Source organism: Penicillium coprophilum (assembly GCF_028826855.1).
Source record: "Penicillium coprophilum strain IBT 35676 chromosome Unknown utg000002l_segment0_segment1, whole genome shotgun sequence".
Lineage (NCBI taxonomy): Eukaryota > Fungi > Ascomycota > Eurotiomycetes > Eurotiales > Aspergillaceae > Penicillium > Penicillium coprophilum.
The window spans coordinates 1,477,755-1,495,388 of record NW_026622722.1 but is presented as its reverse complement, the minus strand read 5'-3'; the positions used below and the strand labels follow the sequence as shown (position 1 = coordinate 1,495,388).

The window sequence follows — 17,634 nt, the reverse complement described above, 5'->3', positions numbered from 1 at the left end:
GGCCGTCAATAGATCGTCAAAGCCTTGAGCACCTCGTTGTTCCCCATAACAACTGATTATTTTTGAGATCCGAGCGCTTCGATTAGAAAACGATCCCGTCAAACAGACATCAAAGGAAGAAAAGCTGTAGTTACACAAGCATTTAAACCTTGATGGCGGCATCGATAGCCTTCTGCTTCTTCTCAATGCGGGCGTTGGCCTTGGCACCCATGATGCCACCACCCCAGTGGCGGCGGGACTCCTCGTTCTTGTCGGTGTAACCCTCCTTGATGGCGGAGAGGAGCTTGGCGAACTCGGCCTTGTCCTCAGCGCGGGTCTCGGTCAGGGCGAGAACGGCGGAGGTCTTCTTGTGGACGACTGTGCCGAGACGGGCCTTGCCCTTGACGATGGCGTAGGGGACACCCATCTTGCGGCAGAGAGCGGGTAGGAAGACAACCAACTCAATGGGGTCAACATCGTGAGCGATGAGGACGAGGGAAGCCTTCTTGTTCTCAACGAGTCCGACGACGTGGTTGAGACCGTACTTGACATTGTAGGGCTTCTTGGAGACATCCTCCTTCTTCTTGCCCTCGGCGACAGCGGTGGCCTCCTGGACGAGACGCTCCTTCTTCTCGGCCTTGGTCTCAGGACGGTACTTGGAGAGAAGCTTGAAGGTCTGGGCAGCGGTGTTGCGGTCGAGAGTAGCCTGGAACTGAGCAATTGAAGGAGGAACCTTCAAGCGCATGTTCAGGATCTTCTTCTGGCGCTGAAGACGGACATACTCGGGCCACTTGACGAAGCGGGAGAGGTTGCGACGGGGCTGGATGTCCTGGCCGATACCGAAGTTGCGAGTGCGCTTCTCGATAAGGGGGTTCTGTTGAGTGACAAAGGTTAGCCTCTTCGGAACTGAATGCACTCCTAGGGGGGAAAGAGATAAAACTAACCTTGGCGGCCTTCTTGCCAGTGCCAGCCTTGCCCTGGGGGTAGGGCAGAGCGGCGGTCTTCTTTCCGGACTTAGGAGGCTATCATTGAGGAAAGAAGATCAGCGTGCTGTTCACATAGTGCTGCATCTTCTTTGAACTCTAAGGAGAACATGAGCCAAGCCGTGTTACGGGCATTGACTGCATGCTTCCAGCCAAATCATCACACGATCGCGACACATCTCTTTCGAGGCTGTGCGCGATCGGCGGAATTGCTTAGATCAGAGATCTGAAGCAAAGCGAATGTCGTGAGACATCGCGAGAGAACTAGAAGAAGTCTCTGTTATCAAGAGACATTTTATGTACTTACCACCATTTTGTCGACTGGGATTGCGCTGATTGACGGTTGACGGATGAGAAAGAAGAAAGTTCGTGTGGATGCAACTTATGAAGTTTCTGTGGGTCGCGCTAGCATGCTCATGTGACCAGGGCTAGGGCTACCCACTAGGGCAGATTTCCATAACCTTCACAGTCACATGACCTTGACATATCTATGTCCATTCTAGCAGAAGCGATGGAGGGTAACTTCCGCAATAATCATAATCTCCAGGGTAACTGTAGCCTCCCAATCTTGTAGCTATCGAATTTCTTTCAAAACAAATTTCCAACCCAAAAATGTCAACATGATGTATTCTGTTCGAGCATGCTGATCACCCGGTATGCAGATCAGCCTTACTCCCAATATACTGTACCTAGCTCTGGAGTTGCCGGCCCCCTATAGTGATCCACACCTGGTAAGATTCCTACAACGTCCATTGATCTGTCCATGGTGATTGGATGCTTTAGAGATTCAGGGCCTGATCACATACTGCAATGTAGCAGATTGTGCAGAGCTAAACCCGCAAGTAGTGGAAGGATCGCTTGAATGAGGTAAGGAAGCCTTCAGCTCCTAGCTATGACCTAACTTGAAATCGAGCTGGTGGAGCTCAGTCCAGCCCCGACTGGATTCCCCGTCGTTGTTTATAGCCCAGGTACTGAGTCGAGCAATACCAGCGGCTCACCATTACCACCCAAACACTTTCTTCTGGCACAGAATGGCAAGCAAACGTATATGGAAGAGGTAAGGGCGCTTCCTGGTGACGAAATTGCGTCACAGACAACAGACAGCATGGTCAGACGGTTTCCTTATCAAGATTCACAACAAAGAAAGCTGCACTAGACCAAAAGAATCCCTTGAAGTCAAAGTGGAAAGAGACCAGCCGATTATCAATATTCTCTCCGTGGGAGATGCAGAAAGGTGGCAGATCCGCTTCAATTGCAAAGAGTGCAGATCGTGAAGCAACTTGTTCACCTCGAGACCAGTCGTGGCGCCTGAGTTCATCACGCTACATGCGATCTTACCCCCGCATGCCTGGTCTTACCAACACCTTAAATCAAGCAAGCGTCGCGAGCTGTTTCAAATTGGCTCGACGACTTCAATATGACAACTCGTCTGCTCGCAGAAGAACGATACCCGGTATTTAGCCTTGGGGTACAGTAAGCACCCCTTCATGGTGTTTATTGGCCGCATTGTCTTCTATGTTTGTTCTTTCAACAGTACCTTCCCGCAACATATCCTGCAATTCTGATCACAGTATAAACACACTATTGGAACTGCAGACCTTTTGTTCCACAGGTCTAGAACCAAGAAGATATGTGTATTTGGCTGTACAAAACTCCACAATATATATAATCACATCACTCAATACATGTATCATTAAAGGGCATCCATAACCTGAAGTCTAAAGCAAGTCTAGAATGCGCAACCACAACGCCTTAGATAAACCAAATGGGACGCAATAGTCCAGAGATCCATCAATATGCAGCAAAAGAGAAAGCATCTATCCTCTATACATCACCTCCACGCCCCCAGCCCGGGCAAAGCCCCACGACCCAAACTAGTACTAGCAGCCTGAACAGCCTTCTTCTTACCCAGAGATCCCTCCTGAGCACGCACACCAGCAATGATCTTCTCAATATGCGTCTCGATCACAACACCACCCACAATCATCTCCCCAAGCACGGCATGTAGAGTCTCATAGCCGAAAATAAGATCCAACTCGCAAACATTCTCGAACATGCGATCCAGCGCCTCGACAAATACCTGAATCAGATCGATCAGAGCGAGCGGAGACTCGGTGGATGTAGAGATCATGATGAATGACAACGTTGCATAGGTCCGGTATGTGATTTGGGTGGGGGCATCGGAGGGACCGGAGGCGGAGGAGCTGGCGCCTTGCGAGAGGAGAGGAGGGAGCGGGAGGAAATTGCATGCGCTTGCTGGACGCTGCGCAACTAGACGGTATATTTGCGCGATCAGGGATTGCTGCGTTTGCGTGTCCTGTGCCGGGGGTTAGTTGGGGTTGTCCTGTGGGGTGTTGGGGTGAGTGCGGTCGACTCACCAGCTGTGTGTAGAACTTTGTTAGTCGAGGCTGGCCATTATTATTGAAGACGAGGACTGCGTTGATCATCTTGACTTGCGTGCTTGGAATATAGAGAGAAGGTCAGTCTTATCTGGATGCGATAGCTGATGATGCGGTCTTGGCTCGGGAGACTTGCCCCGTGCGCCGATCTGGAGAAATCGATATCAACTCGACTTCTTTTTTTTTCCTATCGAGACACCTTTCCTGATAGTCGAGAGTCATGATGAACTCAATACCAACATGCAGGAACTCTGCATCCAGGATATCATTATATACAACCATACGAGCGCTATCCTCATCCTCGAATCCAAATGCAAAGCGCGAGCTCAAAGACCTCACCACAACCGACCTCTGCTACTACTGGGATACAAGACCTCCCAAAGCGGAACAACTAGCATTTGCTGATAAGGTCTTCACACCGTCGCGTCATTCACCGCTCAAACTCTGGTCCGCGGCCAAATTCCGCACAACACCATTCGCATCAGTCGAGCCCGAAGTCGCATTCCTAGGCCGCTCAAATGTCGGCAAGAGCTCGCTACTCAATGCAATCATGGGGCAGGAGATGTGCTGGACATCGTCAAAACCGGGTCGGACGAGGGAAATGAATGCGTTCGGGATTGGAGGTACAAAGGGAGGCGAGTCGAAGGTTGTGTTGCTTGATATGCCGGGATACGGAAAGGCGAGTCGGTCTGAGTGGGGACAGGAAATTATGAAGTATCTACAGGGACGGAAACAGTGAGTTATGAACTGCTCCGCGTGGAACATGGAATACATGGAACACATGGAACGAACCTACCCTGGGTGCTCATTGTACAATCTGACGGATACGTTATAGACTTCGTCGCGCATTCCTTCTCATCGACAGCACGCACGGCATCAAGCAAACAGACGCTGAGATCCTCAGATTATTCCGACATCACGCAATCCCACACCAGATCATTCTATCCAAGGTTGATAAGTTCCTTGTCAGGAAGTTGAAGCAGATGAAGACTGGAGTTACGTCTGCCAATATTGAGCGACTACAGCTCTTGCTTCAAGGCATCAAACCTATTGTGCAGCCAGATCCGCGAGCTTCTGAGGGTCCTGGGTCTTTGGGTGAGATTTTGACTTGTAGTGCCGAGGCAACGATTGGCCCTGGCCGAGCGCTGGGGATCGATGCTGTTCGGTGGTCAATTTTGGCAGCTGCTGGGATTGATGGGAGCTTGCAGGGCGGTCAACTTGCCATACCGACTCCTGCAGAGGCACCGGCTACTTTGCCTTGAAAAGACATGTATTGTCTGAATTTAACACCATCGTCGAGTTTCTAGACTTGACTTCTTGGTGTGTGGCTATTCAGATCTGATCAGCCCTTCCTCGAGCGGATATCTATGGACCAGAGATGAGGCTATACATCGTTTGTTCATTTTCTGGGGCTCGGATTGAAATATCTGGCTTTTTCTGAGCGTGACAGCCAATCTTCTTCTGACTGGCTATCGTACGCCATCATGAGCTATCTGGCATGGGTCTACAGCAGCATCCCTAACTCAAGTAACATTATGGTTCATGTTCGACGCATCTGAACTTCACTGTCCAAAACCAGCTCCTGCAAGCAGAATACTAAACCCAAATGGTACTAAACCAAATGCAACTACAAAACCTACACGCCAACCCGGCTTGTGGCGGAATTTGAGATCAAGATAATCAATCTATTATGAGCAGTCCGATGCCGACAAAGCAAGGCGAACAATATGTAAAAGAACATCCGAAGGCAAAGTCACCGATCTGGCAGAACAGAATGGGAAGTCAAATACGCACCAGACAGACAAAGAAAACGTATCGATGAGAGTATGCATTGGGATGGGCAATATTTGGGGATACAGGATGGTAGAAACGTCCACATAAGAGATGATGAAAAGAATATGGAAATAGAAAAGAAAAACGCCTGGCCCCTTGTCGTAATGCTGCAAGACCAATGAATGCCGACCGCGCTATGCAAAGGATATTTGTTCCGATGGAAGACGAGAGTTGTAAGGATGGGTATCGTGAAGGGGGAATAGTGAGAAGGGAATAAAAAGACAGAGGAAAGGGGGCAGTATAGGGAGAAGGTTGTCGGATGTTGAGGTCGAAAGATGAAGATGCAGCCTATGCATCTCAATCAGACAAGTCGTCATCATCTTCGATTCCGCCAATGACTTCCTGTCCACGTCGGTTGACAACAATACGTTTGGCAAGCTTGCTTTCCGGGACCCCATCCCGTGCAGCACCGAAGTCGAGAACCTGGGTGGAAGCAATGTTAGCATAAAGAATCTGAAAACCTCAATCATATCACACTTACTTCAATATAGGTTAAGTTATCACGTTGCACTGCAGCAACACATCTTCGGTCATTGAACTTGACTTGCCACACGCCGCTGAGGTCTGTGAGGAGGTCTCGAACACATTCGCCGTTTCGCACATCCCACATCTTCAGCGTCCGATCAGACCCGGAGATGACCTTCTGCCCATCATGCTGGAAGCAGGTAATGGCACCGGTGTGTGCACTCAAGGTGTTCTTGCAGTGGCCATGCACGGAGTCCCAGATTCGGAGGGTGGAATCGGCGGCAGCCGAGACAAGGAAGTCATGCTCCAAAGCGAGTAGACCAACGAGGGAGGTATGGCCCTCGAGGTTGTATAGAACGGCTCCATCATCCAGTGACCACACCTTGACCATGTGGTCCATGGCTCCACTGATGCAACGATTGCGCTTATGGTCAAGAACCACGCTGTAGACTTTCATCGAGTGACCCTGCAGAGTGTGCAAAGTCTGCCCGGTGGAGATTTTCCAGACCTTCACCGTGCAATCATAGCTCCCACTGACAAGGGTATCACCGTGGGCTGCAATTGCACGAACAGAATGCGAATGGCCAGATAGCACACGCATGAAGTATGGACAGCTAGTGTCATCCACGGTAGGGCCATTTTGATAGTACACTGGGTCACCGGATTTGGGAAGCTTCCACACCCGCAGGTTTGAGTCACGAGACCCAGTGATGATCAATGGTTCTTTAGGCATGATCTCAGGCTGACCATCTGCATCCCTACCGACCTCAGTAGGCAGAACGATTTGCAGGCATCGGACGGTGGAGGTGTGGCCGTGGAAGATCTGAGTACACCTGGCCCGCTCAATGTCCCAGACTCGCACTGAGCGATCCGTGGAGCCGGAGACTAGCGTGTTGCCATGGTATTCAAGAGCCCACACTCCACCTTCGTGGCCCTCTAATGTTGCCTGCAACGCACCTGTTTTGGTGTCGTATACGTTGATGTTAGTGTCATCACTTCCCGTAAGGACTTTGTCAGCATCAAATTGTAGGCAAGTAACAACATGGCGGTCATGAGCGCGAAAAGCGATATGTTGCGGCTTGACATCTGGTTGCATCCATCCCTTGTGGATGGCAACATGGCGACGGTAGAGGACCTTGAAGAGAAACAGCCCACGGAGAGATGGTAGACCAACTTCGGCGTAGGGCACTGCCGCAGCTGCAGCGTTGGCCGCAGCGTATGGGGCCTCGGACGCGGCAACGTCTCTCCTCCAGTCTGGGTCGGCGATTTCACCTCCAGTGGATGAGACCTTCCGCTTGGCAAGCTTCCGGCTTGACGCACGCGTGTTTGCTTTCCGCTTGCCTCGTCGGATCGATGGAAGAGAGCCCAGAGGACTTCTGCTGCTGGGGCCGGCCGCCGAGGGAACAGGGGACGCCTCCATATCTGCCCTGGCTAAGACAACGAGGCTGAGGTCTTCCTCGTGATCTTCAGGGCCGCTAGACAACTGCCATCCCCAGCCCTGTTTTATAGCCCGTTCTAATTCTCCGTCTGAGAGATGATATCCATCCTGGTCAAGGAGGCTTTTCCAGCTCTTTTCATCAGAGTTGGTAATATGTCTCCACCTCTTAGACACCTGCGCGGCACGGCACATAGTCTGAACGTCAAGATACTTGACGATGTTTAGACTGAGCTCAAGCGGCAGAAGGGCCAGGAAGTCGCACTTCAAGGTGGGATTGACCACATCGGCCACAAAATGAAGAGTAGGTTTGGGACATCTCCTAAGGAATTGATACATGAGATAGGTCTTGACCTCATCCGGTACCGAATCAAAGAATTCCAGCACCTTGGGCATATCTAGAAGGGAGGAAGGTGACCTTGAGTTTGCGAGAAATTGGCCATTTACCCTAGTCTCATCTGCATCTTGAAGTCGCAAAGCCTTGGAAAAGCGCGAGACATTATGATCTATACTGGAATCTGTATCAACGTCAAGACCTTCTGACTCAAAGGAGGATTCGCCATGGAGGGCATTCATAGCAGCGACCGGTGAGAGACTCGGGCTCGGGAGGCACATATCTTGCGCCATGGCATTGTCTATTGCCGATAGTTGAGACAGAGGCTCAAGTCTTTCTTGCGTCGAAGATTCCTGGGTTCCATATGTTGTATCATGATCGAATGAAGCCGATTCATGTGCAATTGAACAACTCTCATCCACTTCAGTGGCCTGAGACTCTTGAGTTCCAGGGTTTGAACGAATCCCAGACAATGCATTCTGCAAGTAGGCATTTTGATTGGATGCCTGTATGCCTTTAGCTCCGAGTTCAGACGAGAGAGGCGACGGCAAAGGAGGCTCCCTGCGCGGAAACACCGAGCTATGCATTCTCGGTCTTGGGGCTACATTTTCACCAAGTCCCCCAAGGTTGGATTCGGTGTCTGGGGTGGCAAGACCAGCGGCAAGATGAGTTGATCCTATACCACTTTGGCGAGTGCGGCGTGTAATGGGCTCGGAAGGAACCCGTGAAGGGCGAGTCCGGGGAAGGACCGAGGGCCGAGTATCAAAAAGCGTGACGGGGGAGGCGGCACGACGGCGAGTACTGGAAGGGTGACTAGAAGGTTGGCTCGCCATTCTCGGAGGGGCCAGTCGCCGAGTGGGATTCTCGCCCTCGGAGGTGAACGAGTTCACAGAGCGAATCTGGCCATTTGACGATTTCAACGCCTCGCTCTTCTCCTTGTACTATAGATTATTGTAATGTGAGCATTGGAACCAAGACCGAGAGAATAGAATAAAATCATACCTCAGCGGCAGCATTTGTGGTATCCTCGGGCTCATTGAAGATGATTGACTTATCACCGATCTTGAACTTGAGATTTCTTAGAACCGCTGGAGTCGGAGACGAGGCGAGAGGGTATTGTCGGGCGTCCAGATCCTTGACGGCTCGCGGGGGGTTGATTGTCAAAGGCGGGAAGGAAGTGGTCGTGGTGGTAGTAGTCGTTACTACAGTTGTTTGGGTAGTAGGGGCGAAGGTGAACTGTCCGATGGCTGCATTTGATGGCCTTTGGCCTAGCTCTTCTCTTTCGTCCATTTCACGTTTTCGAGGATGAATGAATCGAGATCTCGGACTGTGGGTCGCATGAGACGCAGATACAGACACGTTGTGATCGTTCAAAGTCGAGTCAACTTCAGATATCCGAAGGGAACTGGCAGCACTTGAAGCCATTGTTAAAGCAAGCTCATGTGCAGAAGACAAAATGAACTGTGCCCCAAATTATCTTCTCTTTTTTTTTTTAGTAAAACGCCCCTCACGGTACACCAGCGAAACCATCGATGCAAAGGGTATTCAGCACATAGTAGAAGAATGATCAAGTTGTTAGGGGGGAAAGGAAACAAACAGGAAGCAAGGAAGTAGAAGCAAAGCAAAGGGGAGAAAGAAACAGTGGCGGCTGACAAGGAGTTGGGGCGGAGAACAACATTTATTCCGGTTCCCGTAGTGGAAGATGTCATGGGCCCGTCTTTTTTTTTTTAATTTGATTCTTCTATGTTTCTAATTTACTATCTCACAGTAAAAATGTGTTCAAGATATTGTCTCTTTACCATTTCTTGTGCAATATGATCCGAGTGTGAAACCTGGAGAAATTCCCCCTTTCTATTCTAGACCGGCAGAAATCATTACCAGATAAAGGTGGGACCGATATGACCTCAAGATAAGCAGGTTTACTTCCTTTCATCTCAAGCCATTTCCAACGATATGTCATAAATACATACATCTATTTTGCCCCTATATCTACCTCTTCATTCATCCAATTCATCCAATTCCACTATCAGGTTTTTGTTTTGCCATCGCCACATATCACGTGAAGTGGGGGCGTGCTCCGGGTGGCTTCTTGGCAGTTATCTCATTGTTGTGAAGAAATAATCTACTAGGGGCTTATTGGGCACGGGGCACAGGGCACAGGGCACAGGGGTACAGAAGAATCATCTCCGTTGCCCCTTACTACACACACTATATGCAAGTCATGTCCTGTTCTTGGTGAAATACCCACGGGTCGATGTCTATACCTAGGTGTGTCTCGGTCTCCCCCGCATCTACGGAGTATTTAGGGTTTGGTTGGCTACTGCAACTTTCCAATCTGCCCATGATATTTTCGATGATGATTAAACTGAACTTGACAGACAAGCTCACGGGGAGTCATATATCGATGTCGAATCACCAGGTCGATTGTAAGCCGGAGGCTCAATAGAAGACAGGGTTGTGTCCCTATATATATATTGCAGCCAAGTGACGTTTATATAGTGCTGGTATTTACAACAGAAAAAGAGAGAGAGACGATAGACGATTGGAGTCTTGATGCGGACTATAGGATATAGTGGTCATTACTTTCAGGATCTATGAATAGGCTCGCTGATTCCCAAGATGTTTCAAATCTGGACGATACACGGTATTCCTTTGTCAATGTCGAGCGAAGCAAAGAAATTTTATTCTTAGAGCTCGCAATTCTCTAACCTTTCTTTGTATCTCTTTGTCCAGATCCAGGCAGAGAAATCACCGATCCTCGTCTTCATTCCAATACAGGGTTCAAATTTAAACTTTGAATATCCATACAGTCAGGAGCATGCCTCTCTCCAGAAATCCAGTAGCTCTAGTAGCTATCTCCGGTTTGGGATACTCAAAATTGAAGCAGATCAACTTTACCGGTTTCCCGTGATTGTAAATAGCCTTCTGGATCAACTATGATGAACTAATAGCAGCAGAGAGGGATCCATCAGATTCTTATAGTACAAAAGGCATAAAGCCTGGAGCTAATGAAGATAACACTACATATCAACCCAAGTCGATTTCCCCACGAGGTGCATGCTTTGGTAATTGTGATCTCATATATGCCTTATAGATTGCATCGCGTTCATACATGCAGTTAGGCATGGCCTAAATAAGGCCGAGATATAGAATCTAGTGGATTATGGCCCACGGATGCCTTCGACGAGCGAATTCTGCGAGCAAACCGCTCCCATGAGCGCTACAACTACTCCATCTTTATAACTGGGAAAGACAATGGCACTCTCGCACGTAACAGATCGTAGTATGTTCCTATACGGGTAATTGAAAGACACATGAGCGACGAGGCTGGTCAACTCCTGATCACAATGTGTGACGAAAGCCCGGCATAGCCTAGTGCGTGAATACCCTATTGTTGCCCGTTTCTGGTCTTACCACTCAAGAGTTGAACAAACGAAAGTAGTTCGGGAGTACAAGTCTTCTACAAACCGGAGTATCCCGAATCATACGATATGCCCGGGTTTACTGATTCCCGAGATGACACCATTGAAAATCCCCGGGCATCGTACTGCAACAGGACGAGGCGCTCTACGGAAGTGTAGATAGCGGCTTTCACATGTATGTTTCATTTTGTTTCTTCGATTGTTTTTACATTTTCCTTTAGTTGATCATGGCTGAGGTCTATAATGCAGAAGTGTTGGATTGAGAGCTAAAGTCTCTTCTTTCTACCCCGGTGACAGGCTTCCCTTCGGTGGAGGAGGCGAACGATGATGTAGCGCTCTATTCTGACGAAGTCGGAACTCCCACGCCCGCTCAAATGACCCTTGACGTAGTTGGGGAGGGGTATGTGTCCACATATAATCATTGCTACCCTATTGCAGTCGACTCAGACGACGTTTCCGAGATCAAGCTTGAAAGAAAACATCCTGAAGGCTCGAGAAAATTCCGGATTTCTCTCAATGTGCCTCAAGAAGAACCTGATGCAAAATGTCCCATCAGCCGCGATGAAGTCCACTTTTCTCAGGCTCGTCGGGATATTCGAAGAAACCCCCTGCAGCTGGATATATTCTTTGTTTTCAGGCTGCAGGTTCGCCCATTGTCATAGCAAGAATAGTAGATTATGTTCAAATTCGCCACGGTACCACCATAACGCTAGACGGGCATAAATAAAGACAACCAGAAGAACCTGACAAGTGGCAGCATGGCCGAGCATGAACAGAAGGACTGGCGTCACAATCGGTGCGAGCGCAAAACTTCAAAATTCACGCTCAGCAAGTCTGTAAGTCAAAAGAGACTAGGCATTCTGAAATCATTCGGTTTCAAGGGGGTGAAATACCTCCATGAGGCAGGGTACTGAATATTCCACCTTAAGAAGACAATATCACTCTGTAACAGTGTTTGCAGCGAAATTTTGGACTCGATGTTGCTCATTCGCGAGTATGTTCCATACATTTGCGAAAGGTCCACGAGTACTCCGTATACACTATCTGATTAGAAGTACGAAATACCCAATGATTCGATCACATGGGTCCCGGTCTTGTCAACCGATCTTGGGCGATTTCACGGGTGAGTTGGCTGAGGGGCCTACTAGCATCGACCCTCGCTTGCAACCTAAACTTTGGAAGCGTGTGCGCTCTAACCCTTCTGCCAATGGGTATTTGTTTGATGGACAGACCTTTGATAGCGTTTCGAAGTAATTTCTGGATTTGCCAGATAAAAAATAAAGGGGGGGTTGAAGATGAAGCTTAGCATAGAGCTTAGAATGGAGGAATGATCGCAGTAGTCGGAGTATACTTTGTACTAGTGTTTCCCAAGTTTTGGGATACCCGCTTATTCCAGAACGATAGGTTGTGTCGAATGCAGTACAGTCCAGAGTGAGTCTTTTGACGCACATCATAGCAAAATTCTGAGGACATAACAAGAAGAAGCTTCACAATGGAAATAGCTCTTGCATACGGAATCACTGTGCATCCACATATTTTGCCTTCCTGCTAAATCTTGTCCAGTCCCCGACCGATAGAGATATATCAGGGCTCTTTGTACGTTTTGTCGTACAGTGATGTCGAGATCCAAAATTTGGAAAGTGGGATGTGGACTGTGGAGGATTTTCGTGATGTTCACGTCTTGATCCACACTGAAGACAATAGATGGTTGATAGAGCGTATCCAAAACCCTGGAACCAGACCAGGGCTTTTGGAGTCGACTATTGGCGACCATCAGGGGGGTATCCGCATTACTATTTGGCCTAGCCAACTGTCAAACCACTAGCCTGGATTCAATAGTGTTCCGTTTGACTGGTCATGGATAAAGTACGGGATGATTTTTTTTTCTCAAGTTGTGTTTTAAACGGCTGGTCGACGATGTGTTTGAACTTCATTTTTTTTGGTCTACTCTGGACGAGCACCAAGTTGGAGCAGACTGAAAATGCACAGTCGCTAATTACGTACAGGGGGCCGATCGACATTCGACCCAGTAGATCGGATGGACAGGGATCTCGATAAGTAAAATTGCGCCCCCGGAGTGTCATCACCGCCTCGTGGGTCTGACGCGGCTCAGAACACAGACAGAGAGGATCTCCGTGATCGGGTCGGATCTCTGAAGGCGAGATTGCAACGATACAAAGTGTCTTGATAGTGCGAATGGCCGTGTCTTACTTGTTCCCACGTATTTACACCACGTGAAAAACTGTTTGAATATAGGAACACCGTACCTTCGCGACTCACAGTATCCACAGCTAAGCGCCATCGAGCCGTCAGCCGCAAACGATTAGATTCATGTCTCCCTTCCCGAGCAGCACATGCGAAGTTTTGGCGTTCAAAGGAACCCGCATGTAAGTCGATCGGTACCAGTCCCCGAGTCTTGATACGTGCATGTACGAGAGCGAGGCAGCATTCAGTCGATCATTACCAGTTCCTGTGGGGGGGCTTTTGTACGTGCGTGTGCAAGAGCCCACATGTTAGTCGATCGCTACCAGTTCCTGTGGAGGTCTTGGATGTCTCGGTGCGTACTCCGTACATGTGCAATGGCTACCGCGGCAAGGCGAGTATTTTTAGTTGACCGGGGGGACCCAGAAGGGAAAACACGGGCTGGGATTTGTCATGGAGCAAATCGGCCCCGGGGACCGGGAATTTACCTACAATCATTGTAGGTGCGCGTGCTGGAGCCTTCTGAACGAGATCTCAGCCTCGCTCCAGCGTATTGGGTCGAACGATCGGGTAGTCGATCTGAGCTCTGAGACGCGGGTGAATTGCAATCGCTGAACTATCGTGGATTCTCCATAGTTTCTGGCTCTAGCCTGACTCCACATTGTGGTGATAGCTCAGGAAAAAGCATCCTTGCGAGAGGATAGGAGGAGGGGATTGGCTACCTAATTAAGTGGAGTAAAAGGTTAATAAATGATTCCAATTAACAGCAAGGATGTGAGGAATTCGTGGGAGGCGTCAATAGCGTGAATCCACGGAGAATACGGAGCACGGAGGATCCCACAACCACGTTCTTCACCTTCGGGGAGTTGACTATAATTTTTTTAGGTTGCCGATGCCGCAGTAAGGGGTAGAATCTCCTCCTCAAAAGTACGGAGAATAGTAGCAGAATAGCGGTATGCAGATGTACTCTATATATATGCATTGCAATATAATATGAGACATGACAGGTAGAAATAACCCCTGAGATCTATTCTCCAATATACACAAAAATTCACACAAAACATGTATCACAAGTAATCTTTTTTTAATATTTCAAGTATTTCTAATATTCAATGTCGATCAGCTTTTGACAAGCCGTGCTCCACTGCAATTAAAATTGGAACAAAAATGAAACACCACATCTGAGCCTATAAGGATTTTGTTCCAGATGTTCTGTGGAGATCCCCCTTTAAGCCTGTGAACAGGAATAATGATAATAATCCTTCTGAATGATTAGCCTGTCAGTACTCCGTACTCGTACAAAATAACATCACAACCCCATCTTGTTACACATTTTCTTCGGATCTTTTTTTGGGCTATTATATACCTTCCCCAGTCTCAACCCTTAAAGAATATTGATTTCGATTTCCAGGTACGCTGATGCCACCAATTTCCCCCGAGATTGCTGTCTTAAATAACCCATCTGACTTGTGGAGTAGATCGAGTTGAAGTGTTGGAAGCGAGATACCTGAACCTGAGACCCGCTCAGCACACATTTTGCGAGCCCATGAGCCCATCGCATCATATGATTTGATGAATTAAACTTGTCCTACATCTCCCATCATGGGACACCGAGAACTCACACCGGTCCATGTGCCACTGCGAACATCGAGTCGCACCCCGGCCATACACGAACCGATGACCACTCAGGAACAGCGAATCGCAGATCGACGAACGTCGAAAGCCCAAAGATTCTTCGGAACCGATATATCACTTCCAAATGAACATGGCGGGTGGCAGGAAGCTCCAGATGTACCCCGACCGAGCTTTGTTAAGCCCAATAGTGCTCCCAAACAGAACAGCGGCTTCGTTCCGTTCCCGAGCTCTTCAGACAACGCCCTGATTCCCGATCATAACCTTCGCGTGCGGGCTTCATCACCTCTGCTAGGCCATGACTACCGATCGCTGGAGCCGGCGCCGCCGCTTCCGAAGCCATCGAAAAAAGTCCACCATTCCGGTTCATCGTCTACTCTTTTCTCCTATTTTAGCTCGAAGGAATCCAAATCAGCCAAAAACCAAGGACTCCAGCCTAGAGTACGCCATGGACTCAGCATTGAGCCACAAGTGACATACACGCAGGCCCAGGATCCAGCAAAGGAATCCAAGCGAAAGATGCGTCCTCCAAAAATTGATCTTTCCGTTCTGTTCCCGAAGCCGCGGAATCCCGCCCCACAAACACTTTTGTCCCCCCACCGAATGGTCAACTCTCCCTCTCCTGTCTCGACAGTTGGCCCGGACCCTTCCCACGCATCTGTCGACAGGACGAAAACTACAAGCAACACCGCTAGGAGCTACCTCGACGCACCTCGCCGATCTCCGCTCACCAATAATGACCCACCCCCGCCTAAACATGGTGTCGATAACTCAGATTTGCCTTCCATTGCAGAGAGCAAAACTAGCGAGTGGTCAGAACAACCACTTGAGCGAACAGTAGGAACGAGTGAGATCGATTTGGCTCTGGATAGATATGCGGCGCGCCGATCACTTTTGAGTCACTCAAGCATGTATACAAATAGCCGAGAGCAATTGCAGTCGGAACAATCACGCCCCCAAGAACCTCGAAAGAGCTCAAGACGTGCTCATAGCCCATCTCGAGCTAAGGAAACGCACTTGAGTCCTGCCTCATGTCCAGACCCGAAGCGTGGTCGCGGCTTGAGCACTTCCCAGGAATCTTGGAAGACTAATGAGTCGAAATCCAAGAGCGAGAAGAGCTTATTGACCAAAAAGAGCAGCAAAAGCACCTTGAAAAACAAGGATCTGCGAAACGTCAGTATGCTTTGCCTGTCCTCGTCTTCAGAAGATGAGGATGATGAGGACCATGCTCCAGTCACCGACTCAAAGCGCAATGCGAACAAATCTAGAAGAGACAGTGTGGCTACCTACGGTGAATACGAGCCCGAGATCTATACGGCTTCCACTGCCCAGGCCACCACTGCCAAGGCAGTAAGACGCTGTGACCGAGCACTCTCGACGAGCACCCGTGGCTCCCACCAAACTGAAAAGAGCCAGCCAGTGCCAGCAGTTCGCCCACGAAAGGTTTCCGCGTCCTCGACTAGTAAATCTTCTCAGACAACTCGACGAACCACCCAAACTCGCCGTTCAAGTGGAGTTCCGACTATCCCAGATGAAATTCTTGCGCAATTCCCACAGCAGCCTCTTCGCTCCCCCGCAGAGTTGAAAGAGTTGAATCGGAGGAGTCGTGTGATCGCGGTGACACGCCAAGAGCAAGATCTTCTTGAGGCGATGCGCATTCGAAAGGGCAAAATCACACCTAGTCTATTTAATGCCCCCAGAGCCGACAGAAGATCGTCGGCCTCCGGTCCATCGCGTGAGTCCTTCTGCGGATCCGACACCTCATTCTTGCGTCTCAGCAGCGTTTTCCCGCCATTCGACGTCCGGTCAGAAAAGAGTGTTACCCAATACAAAGATTCCCAAAGCTCAGGCTCGGATAGCGAACGGAAGCCCCACACTGCCGCTTCCTCTTCAGGTTTCAGTGCAGACTACTCCGAGAGCTTGCCCTCCCCTTCCACCAGTGGTGCTTCGCCGCTGACCCCCACTTTACCAATTCATCGATTCTCGCCGATTCCCTCCCCCAAACCACCCCCAAGAGGCCTTCCGCCTGCCATCCCTGAAGACCAGAAGCAGCACACTCGCCGTCGTACCGATAGTAGTGAGGCTATCCTGCTGGATGGCGGTGAGTCGAAGCACAGCCACGACCTTCCTCTTTGGTCATTCGACTTTGATTGGAACCAGGAACACACCAATGTCGCTCCTGTGCATTGATCGCTTGGATTCTGATACCCAACAATCCCACTCCACCCCTTACATTTCCTATTCTAACCTTTCCCTCTCTCTGTATTCCTACTTGATCTAATCCCCTACAGTCTTTCCTGCATTTCCTTGATTTGATTGCATCTTGCAGCACTTTGCTTCAAGCTTCTGTTTACCCAACCACATAGACTTCACCTATCCGTTTCCTACATGACTCTCCTGCTTATGTCTTCTGAATATTTCTCCATTACTTTTTGAATTAGCGTTCACACGCAGGCTTCCATACCTGCTATTATGTTTTACTTGGGTGGTACTTGTGTCTTGTTCATGATTACAATATTTCGGACGCTTGTACCATAATATTCTCAATGATCGCCAACTCAACAGCCGAACTTGTGCAATTTTGGTCGATTCCCCACAGTTCTTACCACACAATAGCAATCCTGCTTAGCTGGACTTGTATATATAATATGGCAATGCATGGCAATCACTAGGCTTTCAAGATTCACCGCTCATATCTGTACGTTCTTCACAGCATTTTTAATAATATATATGATTTTAATCATTATGCCAACCTCATGGGGGGGGGGTTGTGTCTATAATGAGCCAGTCATTTGTGTAGAAGCACAATAGCCACTTATACGACCAAACCTGACGATATAGGCTCGGAGAAACTGGACATTTAGTTACTTTGGGGTCTGTTTATAAAAGTCCTGAGTAAAATAAAATCTAGATATCAATACTTCGTATCGAATGACGACATGGGAGGAAT

General features: G+C 49.0%; 7 protein-coding genes across 7 annotated transcripts; 4 read left to right on the top strand and 3 right to left on the bottom strand.

The window, feature by feature from the left end:
• Window position 1: 1 nt before the first annotated feature.
• Window positions 2-1,314, bottom strand: N7500_002611 (60S ribosomal protein eL8). The gene is made up of 3 exons (XM_056673757.1): window positions 1,270-1,314; window positions 924-1,001; window positions 2-853 (listed from the first exon to the last, which is right to left on the bottom strand). The coding sequence occupies exons 1-3, from the start codon at window positions 1,273-1,275 to the stop codon at window positions 143-145; spliced, it is 795 nt and encodes a 264-aa protein (XP_056534282.1). The 5' UTR covers window positions 1,276-1,314; the 3' UTR covers window positions 2-142.
• A 1,479-nt stretch (window positions 1,315-2,793) lies between these two features.
• On the bottom strand, window positions 2,794-3,409 carry N7500_002610 (putative AP-3 adaptor complex subunit sigma; the record flags this gene model as incomplete). The annotated part of the gene is made up of 2 exons (XM_056673756.1): window positions 2,794-3,279; window positions 3,341-3,409. The coding sequence occupies 2 exons, from the start codon at window positions 3,407-3,409 to the stop codon at window positions 2,794-2,796; spliced, it is 555 nt and encodes a 184-aa protein (XP_056534281.1).
• A 175-nt stretch (window positions 3,410-3,584) lies between these two features.
• N7500_002609 (translation initiation/elongation factor MRX8) lies at window positions 3,585-4,623 on the top strand (the record flags this gene model as incomplete). Its single annotated transcript, XM_056673755.1, has 2 exons — window positions 3,585-4,096; window positions 4,197-4,623. 2 exons carry the CDS (start codon window positions 3,585-3,587, stop codon window positions 4,621-4,623), a joined length of 939 nt encoding a protein of 312 aa, XP_056534280.1.
• An 868-nt stretch (window positions 4,624-5,491) lies between these two features.
• Window positions 5,492-8,853, bottom strand: N7500_002608 (F-box/WD repeat-containing protein; the record flags this gene model as incomplete). Its single annotated transcript, XM_056673754.1, has 3 exons — window positions 5,492-5,617; window positions 5,676-8,369; window positions 8,431-8,853. 3 exons carry the CDS (start codon window positions 8,851-8,853, stop codon window positions 5,492-5,494), a joined length of 3,243 nt encoding a protein of 1,080 aa, XP_056534279.1.
• A 1,889-nt stretch (window positions 8,854-10,742) lies between these two features.
• N7500_002607 (uncharacterized protein) lies at window positions 10,743-11,013 on the top strand (the record flags this gene model as incomplete). The annotated part of the gene is made up of 2 exons (XM_056673753.1): window positions 10,743-10,777; window positions 10,800-11,013. The coding sequence occupies 2 exons, from the start codon at window positions 10,743-10,745 to the stop codon at window positions 11,011-11,013; spliced, it is 249 nt and encodes an 82-aa protein (XP_056534278.1).
• Window positions 11,014-11,077: 64 nt separating this feature from the next.
• Window positions 11,078-11,764, top strand: N7500_002606 (DNA-binding HORMA; the record flags this gene model as incomplete). The annotated part of the gene is made up of 3 exons (XM_056673752.1): window positions 11,078-11,101; window positions 11,123-11,494; window positions 11,564-11,764. 3 exons carry the CDS (start codon window positions 11,078-11,080, stop codon window positions 11,762-11,764), a joined length of 597 nt encoding a protein of 198 aa, XP_056534277.1.
• Window positions 11,765-14,654: 2,890 nt separating this feature from the next.
• On the top strand, window positions 14,655-16,874 carry N7500_002605 (uncharacterized protein; the record flags this gene model as incomplete). Its single annotated transcript, XM_056673751.1, has 1 exon — window positions 14,655-16,874. One exon carries the CDS (start codon window positions 14,655-14,657, stop codon window positions 16,872-16,874), a length of 2,220 nt encoding a protein of 739 aa, XP_056534276.1.
• Between the last annotated feature and the right edge of the window lie 760 nt (window positions 16,875-17,634).

Bases quoted from the DNA above. Each gene is read 5' to 3' on its own strand.
- N7500_002611 (XM_056673757.1), bottom strand. The intron at 854-923 runs GTTAGTTTTATC...GTCACTCAACAG, and splicing joins CTGGCAAGAAGGCCGCCAAG to AACCCCCTTATCGAGAAGCG.